Source organism: Borostomias antarcticus (assembly GCF_949987555.1).
Source record: "Borostomias antarcticus genome assembly, chromosome: 14".
Taxonomy (NCBI): domain Eukaryota; kingdom Metazoa; phylum Chordata; class Actinopteri; order Stomiiformes; family Stomiidae; genus Borostomias; species Borostomias antarcticus.
The window spans coordinates 6020759-6038321 of record NC_140247.1 but is presented as its reverse complement, the minus strand read 5'-3'; the positions used below and the strand labels follow the sequence as shown (position 1 = coordinate 6038321).

Here is a 17563-nt window from a genome sequence, read left to right as displayed (position 1 = left end):
CCCTGAGAAAACACTGTTGGGCTGAGGTTAAAAAAAAGTGGGTACCACTTCACATTACAGCACGGTAATCTACATTATTACTAGGGAATTACCAACAAATTACTAGTAGTTACCAGGAGTAGTTACCATGCAGTTACCAACTAATAAACCCTGTAATAATCTACATAATTACTAGGAAATTACCAAGTAATCACTATAATCAGTAGTTATTAGTAGTAGTTACCATATAGTTACCTCCCAATCCCCATGTAAGGTACAATTTGTTACCTGGAAGTTTCCATGTAATAATGTGGAAACTGAGCTGGAAAATGCAACTTTACCTGTTTCTATGTAATTATATGGTTAATATCCTTCCTAAAATCCAAACGAAGGTAACAGTTTATTACCTGGAAAAATAGATGGTAGTTTCTTTGTAATAACGTGGAATCTGACCTGGAAAATGCAACTTTACCTGTTTCTATGTAATTATATGGTTATACAGTATCTTTCTGAAAATCCCAACCACCAGAGGTTCTTTGTTCACCCAATAACAGGCGCTCATTCCCAGCATTCTTCAAACAAGACGTCTACCACTACAGAGGAAACCTTACAGACGCTCAAGCAGAACCTCAGTGGAATTATTGGTTGGGACAAAAACACCGCAAGGGTTGCCTTGGTCGCCTCTTTAAAAGATAATAGAGCCAAATATCACGTCTAATCATGTGTGTGTATCCAGAAGCATCACTGACGTTGACTTTATTTTTTGATGTGTTTACTATTTAAGTTCAAATAACTTTGTCATGTGTATTATTGGTTTGTAAATGGCTTGACATGTTTTCACCAATAATGTATCACCTACCAGCCTAGATTTATTGTAATTACATACCTGCCATAACTTACAGGTAACAAACCATGACCATGAGGATTTTAGGAAGGATATTACAATATAATTAAACGAAATGGGTAATATTGCATTTTCCAGCTTTGATTCCATGTTATTACATATAATCTACCATCTCTGTTTCCAGGTAACAATCCATGATCTTAGCTGGTATTTTAGGAAAGAAATAACCACATAATTATTACATAGAAACAAGTAAAGTTGTATTCTACAACAAAGAGTTTGGATACTTGATTCTGATTGGCTAGCGGTACATTTATACGAATTGTTATGCGGTTGCAGCCGTGGGCTACAGAGTATTTTACCACGGCTGCAACTGCATAACAATTCGTATAAATGTACCGTCAATCTCATTGACGAGGCCATTGATAAGATCAAGCGGTAGGCTATGCTTTGCGTAGCAACCACTCGCAGCAACCTCACCTTTTTCGTATCCTATTACAAAAACGCACTCATCAGTCCAACTCCAACACTTCCACACCCTTACCAGCAAAAACGAGTGCTCTAGAGAACTGTTTTAATAACTGCACCATAGCTGGAAATATTAAAATAAACGTGAACCACACAAATTATGCCTTATGGCTTATGTGAACAAGGCCAACCCAAATAGGCGAGATAGCCTATGTTGCCGGGCAACCATTTAATTCAGAACTATAGCCTATCACGGAAGATTTTGTAAATACTAAAATGATAAGAATGATCGGTAAATATATGATTGAATGTTACTACTGTGTGTTTTTTGTGAATATATATATGTAGTAACCGTTGTAGAAAAGATTCTATTGCGTCGGGCCTAACAACGCCCCGTAGCTGTGGTAAAATCCTGTGTACTGTAACCCACTGCCTCTCGTGGTCAATTGCTTAATTATACAAAGGTTAGTTCTGGTTCTTGATTCTGATTGGCTGGAAGCCGTGTTAAAATACTTTGTAACACACCTGGGACCGCATATCATTCCATTTTCAGTATTAATGCGCCTCCCATTTGATCCAATGCATTGTAGGCCTATCATTGTGTTTTTTCAAAACAACTGAACATTCCTTCCAATGCATCCGTTGCTTGGCAACCCTTTTGTTAGGGGAACTATTTTGCTCGGCGGAATTGAGGGAATGATGCTTCGTTTTGAATTAATGTTAATATTTTACATTGCTGTGTGTTTATTTTACACTAATAGCTGTAGTAACCATTGTATAAAAGCAAACCACTCGAGGCCGTGTGTTATAGTGATTTTATAACAGCTAGGGGGGTTTTAGGCACTCTGCTTCGTGTCGTGCCTAACAACGCCCCCTATCTGTTATAAAATCACTATAACACACGGCCTCAAGTGGTTTATTGCTTAATTCTACAAAGGAGAGTTTGGATACTTGATTCTGATTGGCTAACAATTATATTTGATTAAATCAAGCGGTAGGCTATGCTTTGCGTAGCAACCACTCGCAGCAACCTCGCCTTTTTCGTATCCTATTACAAAAACGCACTCATCAGTTCGACTCCAACACTTCCCCTACCAGCAAAAACGAGTGCTCTGGAAAACTGTTTTAATAACAGCACCATAGCTTGAAATATTCAAATAAACGTGAACAACCCGAATTATGCCTTATGTGAACAAGGCCAACCCAAATAGGCGAGATAGCCTATGTTGCTTGGCAACCATTTCATTCAGAACTATAGCCTATCGCAGAAGATTTTGTAAATACTAAAATAAGAATGATCAGTAAATAAATGATTGAATGTTACTACTGAGTGTTTTTTGTGAATATATATATGTAGTAACCGCTGTAGAAAAGCAATTGACCACTCGAGGCAGTGGGTTACAGGGGATTTGACCACAGCTACAGGGGTTTTAGAACAACGCCCCGTACAGTAGCTGTGGTAAAATCCCCTGTAACCCACTGCCTCGAGTGGTCAATTGCTTAATTATACAACGGTATAGATCCGGTCCATTGTCTCTAATGTTCGCACATCTTTTAATATCAATCCACCTCTTATTAGTAGCTTATATCGCATTTCTGTTAGGCTATTCTGTAGCATTGTCGTTGCCTGGCAATGTTCCCTTTTTCAGCGGAAGTATCCGCAAATGATTAACAAATAGTTCCAACATTTGGCAACCGTTGTATAAAAGCGTTTTTCGCCTTATTCACCTGGCAGCCATATTGGTCAGTCTGGGGTGCGGATGCGGAAGTGCCCGTTGACTTCAATGTTAAAAGTTCACTGTAAAAACACCACTTCAAGAACCGAAATAGTCAAATAGTGGAGCCGTTGTTTTCGTGTTTGGAAATACATGGAGGTGAATGAGCCATAGTTAGCCGTCAGCTGCATTCACTCCGATGTATTTCCAAACGCGAAAACAATGGCAGTGAAAAACAATCAGAGTCTGGTAATGATGAGTTTGTAACCCCCATAGTGTATTCAGCCTGTTATTTTGACTATTTTGGTTCTTGAAGTGGTGTTTTTACAGTGAACTTTTAATATTGAAGGCAACGGGCACTTCCGCATCCGCACCCCAGACTGACCAATATGGCTGCCAGGTGAATAAGGCGAAGTAGCATTTTCCAGCTCAGATTTCATGTTATTACATAGAAACTACCATCTCTGTTTCCAGGTAACAAATCACACCTTAAATAGGGATGGGGGGGTAACTATATGGTAACTACTACTAGTAACTACCTATTACTAATGGTAATTTCTTAGTAATTTCCTAGTAATAATGTAGATATTACAGGGTTTGCTAGTGGGTATCTATATGGTAACTACTACTAGTAACTACCGATAACTAATTGTAATTAGTTGGTAATTTCCTAGAAATTATGTAGATATTACAGGGTTTATTAGTTGGTAACTAAATGGTAACTACTCCTGGTAACTACTGGTAACTACTAGCAATTTGTTGGTAATTCCCTAGTAATAATGTAGGTATTACCAGGGTATTACTATGTTATTATCGTGCTGTAATGTAAAGTGGTACCAAGAAGTGAATAGTAATTATACAGTCATGCAGGCACACACTACAGAGACAGGAGGTGAAACAGGTTTACTGACTTGTCGAGAACTTCCATCTGCAGAGGAGAAAGAGGAGAGGGAAAGGAGAAAACGAAAGTGGAGAGAGACACGGGTCAAAGTTCAGTTTGGGGGAAACAAAAGAAACAGAATGTGTCAGAAAACGACCAGACGCAGACAATAGTCGGGAGGCATGCGTTTTTTGCGGGGTGTAGAAAAACATGCAAAAAGTGACAAAAGAGACAGGCTGTTATTGTCGGCGGCCCCTCAGTGACAGAGACAGACACGGCATTGTGTGGAAGTCGATGTATTATTTTCTCCTGGCTGTCATTCTGACCCCAAAATGACTCAGCAGCTTTCTCTTCTGTCTCTCTCTTGCTGACTCCCACCCTGACATAACACAACCTCTTCACACTCCTGTCAATATGTCAGGAGCATTTGCCGAAGAAGCCCAATTCCTGTGCTGTACCAGAAAGTCAAATATTTCCAAATGTGTACTCTAATACCTGGGTAATGGTGGTGAATGTCAGTCAGAGTGAAACGCGACGGAGGCGGTGTGTGCTCTGAGAAAACACACCAAGCTTCCTGTAGAGCAACATGTCTCGACATATGACACATTCCCCAGAGACAAACTGTTGCTTCGCCCACAGACTCCAGAACCAGGCCAGGCCTTCCCACCAGGCAGATCACTGCAGAGGCAGATCTAGGAGGCTACCTGGGGCATGTTCATATATAAAATGGCAGCCAGTATAAAGCAGAATACAGACAGACAGACAGACAGACAGACAGACAGAGACAGAGAGAGACAGGCAGACAGGCAGACAGGCAGACAGACAGACAAGACAGACAGGTTGAACACCATGTGACGCCTCTCCAAGTAGGGCTTCTGGGTAATCCTGCACCGCGGCAGTTAAAACACTTTGAGACCTCAGCAGATTTTATGGGAGGGGTCCTGAGAGAAGCTAAATACAGCATCAGACAACATCAAGACCACACCAAAAAGTCAGACCACAACCCTTCCCCCAACCTCCCCCAGGCTGGACACACTGACAGACTCCCCTCGTTGTCGTGTTGAAGGGCACCCTTTAAAAGAGTTGATGATTTAAATGTTGTGAGTGTTGCCTCCTCCTAGTTGACACGGAACATCTGTTGTTTAGATCTGTTTCGAAACCCTTGTAAAAAAAAATATTTTCTCTGTCTGTGCGTGTTTGTGTGTGTGTATGTGTGTGTGTGCATGCATGAGTGTGTGAACTTCAGAAACTCAACCTGTCTGTCATCGTACAGCGGTTCCAGGATCTCAGGCTCTGCTTGGACAGTTTGGACAGCATGAAAGCAGTTAACATCTGCTTAACACAACCCGGTGGACTAAAGACACGCCATCAACCCTGAAAACAAGCCACGATTCTGTCAAGCCTACAGAGAACAGAGAGATTAGAAAACGAATTTCCTTTGATATGAAGTTTCTTCTTCCAACCACAAAGACGTGTTATCTGACAAATAAGAGCTGCATCACAGAGAGTTCTTTCTCCGTTGCCAATGAGAACATCCAGCATCCAGTACCTCATAGTTCATCTCTGGATCAAAGCAGCGTTGCCCAACAGTTAGAGAACGGCTTTCGTTATTAAACTGAGGACACCTGACCTGACCTTCCTGCATTCGGAGCAGAACCACACATCCAACACTGTAGAACACTGTAGAACACTGTAGAACCATACATCCAATCCAACACCCAACACTTCACTTCACAATGGAACAGGAATCTGTTTGTTTGTTTGTTTGTTTGTTTGGCTGGCTGAAATCCTCTCAACCCACACAGGGGGGTGTGAGACCTAATGGACCTAAATGGATAACACCCTGACAACATTTCTCTCTCATGTCGCAGTCTCCAAGCAGATCAGTTTGTTTTGATTGTCTGTTTGTTTGTCTCCACCTACCCGTTGTGAGGCTGCATGCTGGCCGGAGCCTGTGTGTTAAGCTTAGGGGCGTACGCCACGGGTTTGATGACAGGCCCGGTGTTGGCACTGCCCCCAGCCGCCCCGAACGGCCGTGCCATCTTGTTAATGGCGGTGCTGGGGGCGAAGGAGTACTTGGGCTGAACGGACTCGGGGGTCGAACCCTACAGGGGCGGCAGAGAGAGGCAGCACCACAAGCAACATGCTGTTAGACATGCCACCCACACACACGCACGCACGCACACACACGCGCGCGCACACACACACATGCACACATACACACACACACACACACACACACACACACACACACACACATATGCATTCTCTCTGTAATTGCGCAATCCCGGGGCGGCTGATCATTTTTCATAATAAATAATTAGTGTCAGTGTTGCAAGAACAGGCCCTGCGAAGGCCAGCTGGCTCCTATCTTCAGTGTGTGCTATCTGGGAGGATATGCCGAAGACGTGTGAACACACCCAATTATCTGACTCATATTTATCCTGGAAGTCAGCCAAGAGCTGTCCAATAGAACTTCTGCTACTGTCAAAGGTGCTAAGCGGTGTCAACTTTGGGAAATGGGAGATTTCTCGTTGTGTGCCGAGTGCATGAGAGATGGCGCCGACATACCGTCAGTCCACTGGGCCGATGACCTCCACGTCTCCACCACATTCTCTTCCATTCAAAGCGCTCAGCGCAATACATAGAATGTGGTATTGTAACTAGGGATGTAGCGATAACCGGTATAATGATAAACCATGGTAAATTTACATTAAATTTATTGTGATAAAACTATCACTAAAACCGTGTTTGATTTCCACGCCTTGAAAAACTCACTTGTAAATACTGTCAAGCATCAGCCAAAGTTCGCAACAGTCTCCAAGACGCATTATTTTAGCGCTTATGCAAGTGCATAGTGCTGCTAATTTTATTTGTGGTTTTCAATATAAAACTCAGAGAATTGATTTCAGTGTGTGTATCAGTACTTTTTGAAAATGTTCAGCACATGTTATAATACCGCTGCTAACCATGATCATTTTGCTCACTATAATCGTGATATGCCATTTTCATACCGTTACATCATCTCATCACATCTCTATATTGTACCAATTATAACAAATATCGACTGAAGTTTTAATGAACAAATTGGCTTCGATGAGAATTCAATTAGGATTGAACACTTGTCTGGCACTCTACCCTCGAGACACACCGGGATCAGGGATTGCGCAAGACATGCTTCTCTGTTGGGACTCATAACATTCCTGTTATCCTTTCACTCAATACAGCCAATGGCAGAGCGGCTGATTGGTGCTTCGGTAATGTGCGCTATGGAGCCCATGAGGGCCGTGCTGGTGATTGGACGGGAGTGGCTGCGGCGGCAGGGTGACATTCAGGGTTCAGACCACTGGGACGGATGCGTCTAGCGGGGCTAGGGGGGGGATTGCATCATCCGTCAGCAGTGCGTAGCACTGGGCCTTGGGGACCTGGTAAACAGCCCCCCCCCCCCCGGAGAGAGCAGCTGGACCAGGGGACGGTGAGAAGCCCCTCCGCCGTCCAGTAAAACTAGGAGATCTAGCGAGACGCATTACCGAAGCATCTCAGTCCCCCTGCCTTGGGAGGTGGGAGAATTAAAACGCGTGCGCACACACACACACACACAAACACACAAACACTCTTACCTTCTGTTCTCCACCCGCATTGAATGCTCTGGAAGACAGAATGTTAGAAATACAGTTATATCCTAGAAGACATCCCTCAATTGTATACTGATGTTTTGCTCAGCATGAAACAGCACTTGCATATTGAATTAACAGATTGGAGAAGTCATCTGGTTCTGCATGTAAATGTCGGCTTTTAAAATGAGGGAGGAAAGATGGAAGAGAAGGTTTTAATTGATCTCAGTTGAGTTTGATTGAAATTCTATGTACGCCACTCTGATGTTTTTCCAATTACAGCTTGCGTCGGTCGGTTCTGTCGGCAATGTCACACTAATCAGTCATGATCCTGAATCCCAGCCCCACGTTACCCAGACACACTCAACCACCCAAATATGAACCAGACCCCGTCCATTCATCATGGAGAACATAAAGCAGGGTTCATGTTACACCATTGCCATGACAACAGTAAGCTGGATCAGTGTCCATCTCTGACAAGAGGGAGTGGATTTGGAGTATATTGTTCCAATTTACAGATTATGCTGCGTCATTTCAATAAACAGACCCCCCCGACCCCCTCCCTCCGCCCCAGCCATCCGAACTATGAGGCCGTCTAAGAACCCTATGCCCCGTCCCTGTGGGGCTAACGCTAGGCCTGGATGGACAGGGCTCTAAGGTGCGACCATTTTACTCGCATTTGCGACTAAAAATAGTTTTGTGCGATCAGAGAAAATAATTTAGGAGCACACTGTGCGAGTACTGTTTTCAACCATTTCACTCGCATTTTTTGCCTAAAATAAATCCATGCAAATTGGATCAAACTAGAGTCAAAGTTTCACGCACCCGTATACAAAACTACAAGTCCCACAACTTTTTTTTATTTTTTATTACAAGTCCCACGACTGCAACCAGCAACGCGCAGAACGCTCGTGATGACGCGCGATGACAGCTCAGCTGCCCTCACTCAAAAACGACTGTGCAGACACCGAATGCCCCTGATGAAGTGTGTGGGAATAGTATAGTCTTCATTAGGACCGATGCACCTGATGAAGTGTGTGGGAATAGTATAGTCTTCATTAGGACCGATGCACATGATGAAGTGTGTGGGAATAGTATAGTCTTCATTAGGACCGATGCACATGATGAAGTGTGTGGGAATAGTATAGTCTTCATTAGGACCGATGCACATGATGAAGTGTGTGGGAATAGTATAGTAGGAGAGGATGAGAGCTCCTATGGTGAGCAGGTTATTATTGTTTATTGTTGTTGGCAGTAGGCCTAATGTGTGTGTTGCTAATAAAAATTTGTTATTTCAAAATTTTCATTGCACTCCTAAATGTCTTTCTGTGCTCCTAATTTTTTTCAATTAGGAACACATGTGCTCCTAGTGAAAAATGTTAGCTTGGAGCCCTGATGGACCCGGGCCCTGGATTGACCCGGTCCCTGGTCACGCCCACTCCGCTACGGCTGCAGCCTGTCGACACGCGGAGGGCCGCGGCGATGGAGCGGGCGTGTCCATGTGACTGCGCAGAGTTAACACCCAATCGCCTTATCTCTGCCGGCCTGGCTCGCCCAGCCATATGCTACACGGGATGACAAAGTACAACCAGCCTGTGTGAGATAGAGAGGGAGGGAGGGAGGGAGGGAGGGAGGGAGGGAGGGAGGGAGGGAGGGAGGGAGGGAGGGAGGGAGGGAGAGGGGGGGGGAGAGGGAATGGGGGGTGGAGAGATAGGAAGGGAGGGAGGATGGAGAGAGAGGGAGCATGGAGAGATGGGGGGGGGGGGTAGGGAGGGAGGGATGCCTGGGTGGGATGAGTGGGAATGGGGGGGGTGGAGAGAGGGAGGGAGGGAGAGATATGGTGGTATAGGGAGGGAGGGAAGGAGGGAGGATGGAGAGATATGCGGGTATAGGGAGGGATGGAAGAAGGTGTGGGGGGGCTAGGGACAAGAGAGAGGGAGGGAGGATGGGGAGAGAGGGGGGGGGGGGAGTGAGACTGAACAGCTATGTGTGTCAGAGAGCCCCGGGAGACAGATAAGGAGTTGAGCTGCCGTGTGTCTGAACGATGCTAATGTCTTCTAGTCCAGACACCTTTTACAACCTGGACTAAGGTCGCCGCGGCGACGGGGACATCAGGGACACCTCATCAGAAACCGTTAGGACAGAGAAAGCCGCCGCGTGTATAATATTTCACTTGGCAAAGCCGGCCGAACAGAGAGGAGAGGGAGGAACAGGAGAGGGAAAAAAAAAACATTGCCGGGGGAATAAATCGGTTGGCTGGACCGAGTGAGTTTGGGCCCGGGCTGAAACCCAATACACGCCCTCTCTGTGCACTCATTTCCGCCCACATTTCAAGGTTCACTCTGGCTGACGCTCACTCCGCTGCCAAACTGGCATGCTTGGGCCCCCGGGATCTCACCGAGCTGAACATTAAAAGTGCGTTTACATCATCGGCGTCATTATCCTCCGACCACATCCTCCGGTCAGCGATGGCGGGGGCGCTGATATACACGGCCCTATTGTGTTCCTCTCGATGGCGCAAGGACGGATGAACGGGGCGGTGCTCTTCCCTCCACAATACTCTTTCACTCTCATGTTATTCCGCTTCCTAGAAAAACAGATTAAGGCGAAGGCCTAACCCCAGCCCAGAAAAGCCAAGAACATGATACTGCATCATCCGCCTCGAGTGAAACTAGGCTGGAAACCAAACAATAAACTACAATTCACAGCCACGCTGCCGTCCTCCAGCTGGACGGTGGGGGGGAAAAAAACCACACGCACGAAAAACAATGGACGCAATCCAAAAAAGAACAATACTTCACACTAGCATTAACATAGATAAGTGTTTCAGGAAGAGGACTCTACAGAAACGTCTGTAAGGCCGTGACAGGATACTAGAGACAGGGAGGGGGATGAGGAGAGATGGATGAGGCTCGAGAGGGAGGACAGCGTCGGGAGGAGGAGGAGGAGGAATGTGCATTGTTTACAATTAGCTCATCACCAGCAGGAGCGGAGAGAGGCGGCAGGAGGCAGGCCTTGTGGGGCAGGAGGCGCATGTTTGGTAGGCAAACGGGGTGACATGTGCAGACTTGTCAAATCCGTCACATCCATCACACACACCCACAGACCAGATAGGAGTGTACTACTCAACACGTTATCACTCATCGCACACACACACACACACACACACACACCGCGGTTTCCTGGTGCGTGAACGCGAGGGCCTCCAGGATCACCGGATAAACTGGGCAGCGAGACGAAGCCGTCGCACAAAGGCTTTTTATACAGGCAGCTGAAACGCTACACCTGCCACATGCAGTGACCTGGGAACATACCGTAGAGCTCTCAAAATACATTGTCGGGGGCCAAGCAAAACAACATTCCTAAAAAAAACAAACGTGGCGAGGAAAGAGCGACAGATCTGGCCAGCGTGGGTCTAAACTAGCGAGCGCTTGCGCCTGTGTGAATGGACGGAACTCAAATGTGACCCGGTCCACTTCCTCCCCCACAGTAGCCTGAGAACTGGCCCACAGCTGAGCAGCGTTGTCACTGACCACTGTCCTCGGCTGAGAACAGACCGACAGGCAAACAGATGGAGTGAGAGACAGGCACAGACACTCGGAGACAGGCAGGCAGACGGAGAGACAGACAGGCAGACCGTTCCACTACGAATTAAGACCGAAGGAGCCAATGACGGAGAGTAAAATGACATCTGGAACGTTGACCAACCAACCAGCGGTCCATTTCTCCGACTAGGACAAGGCTGCCCAAATGACTCATCGACGACTCGAACCATAGAGGCATGACGTCTCTCCTTCCTCCCCTCCCTCCCTCTCTCTCTCTCATCCCTGGATTGGGTGAACGCTCCTTTTTTGGTCTGTTCAGGCCGTGCTGTCGAATGTGACTTCTCTCTACCGAGAGGAAACTGCCAAGTCAGCGAGCCTGGTAGTCTGAGTCATGGCGGAGGCCTCACAGTTGCCTGCGCTGTGTCAAAATGGAGCTGAGGTCTCGCTGCGGGGTCTGCAATCTCAGAACACTCTAGGGGCCGTTGATGGCAGCAGCTACACAGCTATTGTGAGAGAGAGTGAGAGAGAGAGAGAGGGGGGGGGGGGGAAGAGAGAGAGGGAGAGAGATGGGATGAAGAGAGAGAGAAATGGGAGAGAGAGAGAGAGACATGGGATAGACAGAGAGAGATGGGATGCAGAGAGCGAGAAATGGGAGAGAGAGAGAGAGAGAGAGACAGAGAGATGGGATAGAGAGGGAGAAAGACAGGGAGAGAGAGAGACAGAGGAGAGAGAGTAATAGGATAGAGAGAGAGAGAGAGAGAGAGAGAGAGAGAGAGAGATACTTCAAGGTCCATAGATGGCCTGTGGCTAGGCCATCTGCAAACTGTTCTCTTGTCAGATTTCTACAACCCCAGCTGGGAGTCTCCTGAGCAGGACTACCTACTGAAGGTGGATCGACAGGACAGATGTTGCTGCTGATGCAAGACAGGAAAAGGACAGCCTGTACTTAGTTAGTTGAGCCTGTAGTTAAGCAGTTGAGCCTAGTTAATTAGTTGAGCCCGTAGTTAAGCAGTTGAGCCTAGTTAATTAGTTGAGCCTGTAGTTAAGCAGTTGAGCCTAGTTAATTAGTTGAGCCCGTAGTTAAGCAGTTGAGCCTAGTTAATTAGTTGAGCCCGTAGTTAAGCAGTTGAGCCTAGTTAATTAGTTGAGCCTGTAGTTAAGCAGTTGAGCCTAGTTAATTAGTTGAGCCCGTAGTTAAGCATTTGAGCCTAGTTTATTAGTTGAGCCTGTAGTTAAGCAGTTGAGCCTAGTTAATTAGTTGAGCCTGTAGTTAGATACTTAAGCCTGTAGTAAGTGAGTGTGAGTGTGTAGTTAATTACTTGAGCATCTACAGCTCATTATCTGTTGAGGGTTATATCAGCACCATGTGGGCCTGCTTGACCACCCTACCGCCCTGCTGGTGAAATACCTGTGTTGTAATGGACCTGTTGATGACATACTTTGGCTTAGGGCTGGAGGTCATAAAACAGGACGTGTGTGTGGAATTTCTGGGAGGATAACGGAGACCTCACCAGCAGGTATGTGGCGTGTATGCAGTGGAGAATGCTACCCAGCCCTGCTTAGAATAACTCCACTAAATTAGATTTGCTAGGCTTCATTTAGCAACAAAGTTGTTTAATCTAGTTTTCTTAATGTAATCAAAAGACAGACCACATGATCCACATGATCCAGACTCTCTAAAGCACCTGAAGGACAGGCTGTCCTTTTCATGTCCAGTATCAACAGCATACCATCAAGACTGTTTGGCGTGGTCTGGTATATGGTCTGGTATATGCACAGTATATGGTCTGGTATATGCACAGTACTGTATATGGTATGGTATGACATGTTATTGTAAATTAGAGTATGGTATGGAGTGTTGTGGTAACACGTATGGTATTGTATGGTATAGTTTGGTATGCTATGGTATAGTAGGGTGTAGTTTGGTATGGTATAGTAGGGTGTGGTACAGTATGGTATGGTGTAGTGTGGTAATGTGTATGGTACTGTATGGTATAGTGTGGTATAGTAGGGTGTAGTTCAGTATGGTACAGTATAGTAGGGTATGGTACAGTATGGTATGGTGTAGTGTGGTAACGTGTATGGTATAGTTTGTTGTAGTTTGCTATGGTATAGTATGGTATAGTAGGGTGTGGTACAGTATGGTATAGTTTGTGTAGTTTGCTATGGTATAGTATGGTATAGTAGGGTGTGGTGCGATACGACATGGCTGCTGATGTCTTACTTGCTGAGGGTGAGGGTGAGTGAGTCAGTAGCTGCTCTGATCTTGTTCTGTGCCTCCACATGGGTCATGTCCTCAGCGTTGGTCTCGCCGATGGACACCACCCAGTCTCCCACGCCAACGCCTGCCTGGACTGCCTTACCCCCAGGGGTCAGCTGGAGACAGAGAGGGGGAGAAGGGGGTGAGACAGGATAATAACATCATTCTATACCATCTATTATGACATGATAAACACAGCGAGAATGCACCACATGCACCACATGCACCAGAATGAACAGGGAAGCCAACACAGAGCCTACGGTTTGTTAAACAAGACGTTAAACTGCTTTAAATGCAAGTAATGCACACTTGGTCGGATATTAGTACACATAACTACCCATGAAACCCCAGGGATGTCCTGGGGTTTATACTACCTCACTCAGCCGCACAGCTGCATAAATACATCTGAAATATAATAATCCCCTGATATCTCCATGGGCCGTGAATTGGAAATACTTTCAGGGATTATATGGAGAGAACATACAATCCCCAAAGAGCGGTCTGAGCTGTATATTCACATGTGGCATCAGGAGAGGCATGGAAGTGATTGGAAAAAGCTAATGTGCCTCTCGGTAATGTAGTTAATAAAACAGACCCATTAGTTAGCATGAGAGGGAAAGGAATACAAAACAAACACAGCCTATCACAGCTAGAGAGTTAACACTGGAAACGCAAACAAATCAATAAGTCAGTCAACAAAGATAAGTCTATCTTTTAGCCTATTCATCAGTAACTAGGTGGCCCTGCGGTGCCTGTCGTAGTGGATAAACAAACAAGCAGAGGTCCTGGTGGTGTGTGTTTGGGCTGGCGTCTGTTAGGTGCCTCCAGCAGTCTGCAGAGAGACACGACGGACTGGTCGCTCTTCTGACCACAGAGGGTCAGGAATCAGTGGTTATCTACCCATGACATCACAACGCATGATTCACTACAGATGTGTACTAGAGCTTTGAAGTTGAGAGAGAGAGAGAGAGAGAGAGAGAGAGAGAGAGAGAGAGAGAGAGAGGGGCAGGCAGACAGTGACAAGACTGACCAGATGTTCACTGGCTCAGAGCAGCTCCTCCCTCTATAGAGACACCATCCAGACAGGTGAGTCACGAGGCATGAGTCACGAGGCATTAGTCAGTTAGAGTGACACATGAACGCTGACATTAGTATGACTAGTCTGTAGGCTACAGATGACAGACGTGACAGAGCCATATCCTCCTACCCAGGAGGATCGCTACCTTAAGCCTCCTACAGACAGTGAGATTTTTGCGATCTTATAAGTTTATTGTAAGCCACAATGTGCAACACAAATCTATAATCTTGGGTACGACCATGCATGTACACTGTGCGATGAGACACTTCTAAATCGTAGGTTACGAGCGGCTACGAGGCAAGTCAATACGACTTGAGATCCTCCTAAATTTCAGACACAGTCGGATATTTGTCGCAGGTTATTGGTTGCAAGACCGTAACATCGGCCATCTTTGAACCGCTCCCACAGTGCGACGCAGGACCTCTGTTTTGGTGCCACTACCACAGATATTGCCACGATTGGTGATCTTTCGTATGGGAGAGCCCAAAATCGCACAGTCAGTAGGAGGCTCTACACACTCTAAAGAGATAGGGTTGTCTATCTCTTTACAGGGTTGTCTAAGGGTTCCTTACAGAACCTTTTCAGGTCAGAAAAAAACCTTCAGGACAGGGTTCCAAACAGCACCTTACACAGCTGAAAAGGATTCCATCTGGAACCTTTTTGTGCGAGGCGTCACACCAAGAAAAGGCAGTGCTCTAAGGTGCGACCATTTTACTCGCATTTGCGACTAAAAATAGTTTTGTGCGATCAGAAAAAATAATTTAGGAGCACACTGTACGAGTACTGTTTTCAACCATTTCACTCGCATTTTGCGCCTAAAATAAATCCATGCAAATTGGATCAAACTAGAGTCAAAGTTTTGCGCACCCGTATACAAAACTACAAGTCCCACAACTTTTTTATTTATTACAAATCCCAAGACTGCAGCCTGCAACGCGCAGAACTCTCGTGATGACGCGCGATGACAGCTCAGCTGCCCTCACTTAAAAACGACTGTGTAGACACCGAATGCCCCTGCCAGTAACGTTAACAAAATGAAGAAAATGAAGTCCATTCAATCGGATTTTGCCCGGCAAAGTGGAACCAAGGAGAGAGAGGAATTCGGTGAGGCCCGGGGGGAGTCAAATCAACTGTCACTCAAAAAAGTTCTATTGATTCGATTACATTCAACATTGCACCGTAGCCTACCAGTAACTTAATTGGCATTGGCAATGAAATGCCGTTGACATCGTAAAAAGCGATTTTTTTCTGAAATGCGTGTCATAACGATCCAATGACGTGTTCCTTTGCATCTACATTAAACTAAGCTTTTCCACGGATTTTACAATTTTGGAATTAATATTTGCAGATATTGGGCTTTCTTCCCACATTTTTTCACGGCACCGGCAGCTGTTTCATATCCCTGCCTAAGTTTGCAAAGCATTGTGTGAATTTTCATCTACCCCTCGGTTTCAAGTCAGCATCTGAAAACCCTTGTTTTGGAGGGCTGTTTGAACATCCACTAGCCCTCGATATGCTCTCTAGCCCTAGAAGCTAAAAGGAATGGGACACACTACCCTACGCGTGAATGCAAAATGTAGGGGTAGGGCCAAGGGGGGTATTGGGATTGGGCCATTGTCTTCATTAGGATCAATGCACATGATGAAGTTTGTGGGAATAGTATAGTCTTCATTAGGACCAATGCACATGATGAAGTGTGTGGGAATAGTATAGTCTTCATTAGGACCAATGCACATGATGAAGTGTGTGGGAATAGTATAGTCTTCATTAGGACCAATGCACATGAAGTGTGTGGGAATAGTATAGTCTTCATTAGGACCAATGCACATGAAGTGTGTGGGAATAGTAGGCTATAGTCTTCATTAGGACCAATGCACATGATGAAGTGTGTGGGAATAGTATAGTAGGAGAGGATGAGAGCTCCTATGGTGAGCAGGTTATTATTGTTGTTAGCAGTAGGCCTAATGTGCGTGTTGCTAATAAAATGTGTTATTTCAACTTTCTCCTAAATTTCTTTCTGTGCTCCTAATTTTTTTTCATTTAGGAGCACATGTGCTCCTAGTGAAAAATGTTAGCTTAGAGCCCTGAAAGGGAATGGCGATTTGTCCGTCGGGTTGTTGACCTGCTATGCTGCCACCACAAGAGGCAGTGGTCCAAGAACATCAAAACAAAAAGACTCCACAGATTTCCAAGGTCCGCAGTGGCCGAGTGGATAGTGCATCTGACTAGCGCCCCGAAGGTTGCAAGTTCAAGCCTTGGTGTGGACAGTATTTTGTCATTGGATGTTATAGACGCTATGTAAAAATGCGGTTACCTGGTGGTTCTATGTCAGTTATTGATTTTATGTGGTAGAGCCACCGCCCATAAATAAACAAGCGTGGGTCATATTTGTTCATTATAGACCCTTTTACAGCCTTCGTCAGCACAAGTATGTGCGCACATTCTTGAAACATTAGCAGGGGGAGACAGACAAATTCAGAGCGAGCCGTATTTTAGTACAAAGACAAGTATTTTATATACCATCAAGATGTCTGTCTGTTGCGTCTACGGGTGTACAAATCGGCGCTCTAGTGGATTCCAACTTTATTGTTTTCAAGAGGAAACCATCCTTTTCAGAGGAGCTGGAGTCGCCTGTGGCTACAAGCCATTAAGCATACGGACTGGACTGAGGACATCATCAGAAATGCCTGCCTTTGCGGTGCCCATTTTATATCAGGCAAGTTATTTTGACTACCTGGTTTCACTGGAATGTCTGGTTGAAATGTAGAGTAATATCTGAAGTAAACAGTAACACATAGCTTTAGCTTAGCGTGCAGCCAGGTTAAGTTCAGGAATTGAAGCCTAATGATAGCTAGCTAACGTTAGCTAGTGCTAGCTAACACGCTAGCTAGTGTTAGCTAGCTAACTCAAGGCCCGGGGAGTCGGAGATGGCTAACGGCTAGCAAAATCTAATGAAATGAGTCCTGCTTTGCAGCTTCATTTCAGATTGATCATTTTGGCAATATGTGTGAGTTTGCTGCTATGTGAGAGATAAGGACCTGTTGTTGCATGTCGTTGACAAAAGCTTCCCCTTATTATGGTGTCAGTTAGGGTTGGGCGATGTGCTGAAATATGACATCACGATGTGGCCATCCAAACATCGCGATGGACGATGATATCGTCATTTTATGGAAATAATAA

The 17563-nt window shown here is 45.5% G+C and overlaps 1 protein-coding gene across 1 annotated transcript in view; it reads right to left on the bottom strand.

The window, feature by feature from the left end:
- pdlim7 (PDZ and LIM domain 7) overlaps positions 1–17563 on the bottom strand; it is a gene marked incomplete at both ends in the record, with an annotated part of 40094 nt that overhangs the window by 10668 nt on the left and 11863 nt on the right. The window contains 3 exons of the mRNA XM_084448351.1: positions 5810–5991; positions 7507–7534; positions 13270–13421. Of these exons, the coding sequence (XP_084304477.1) occupies positions 5810–5991; positions 7507–7534; positions 13270–13421 (362 nt within the window). The remainder of the gene's footprint in view (positions 1–5809; positions 5992–7506; positions 7535–13269; positions 13422–17563) is intronic.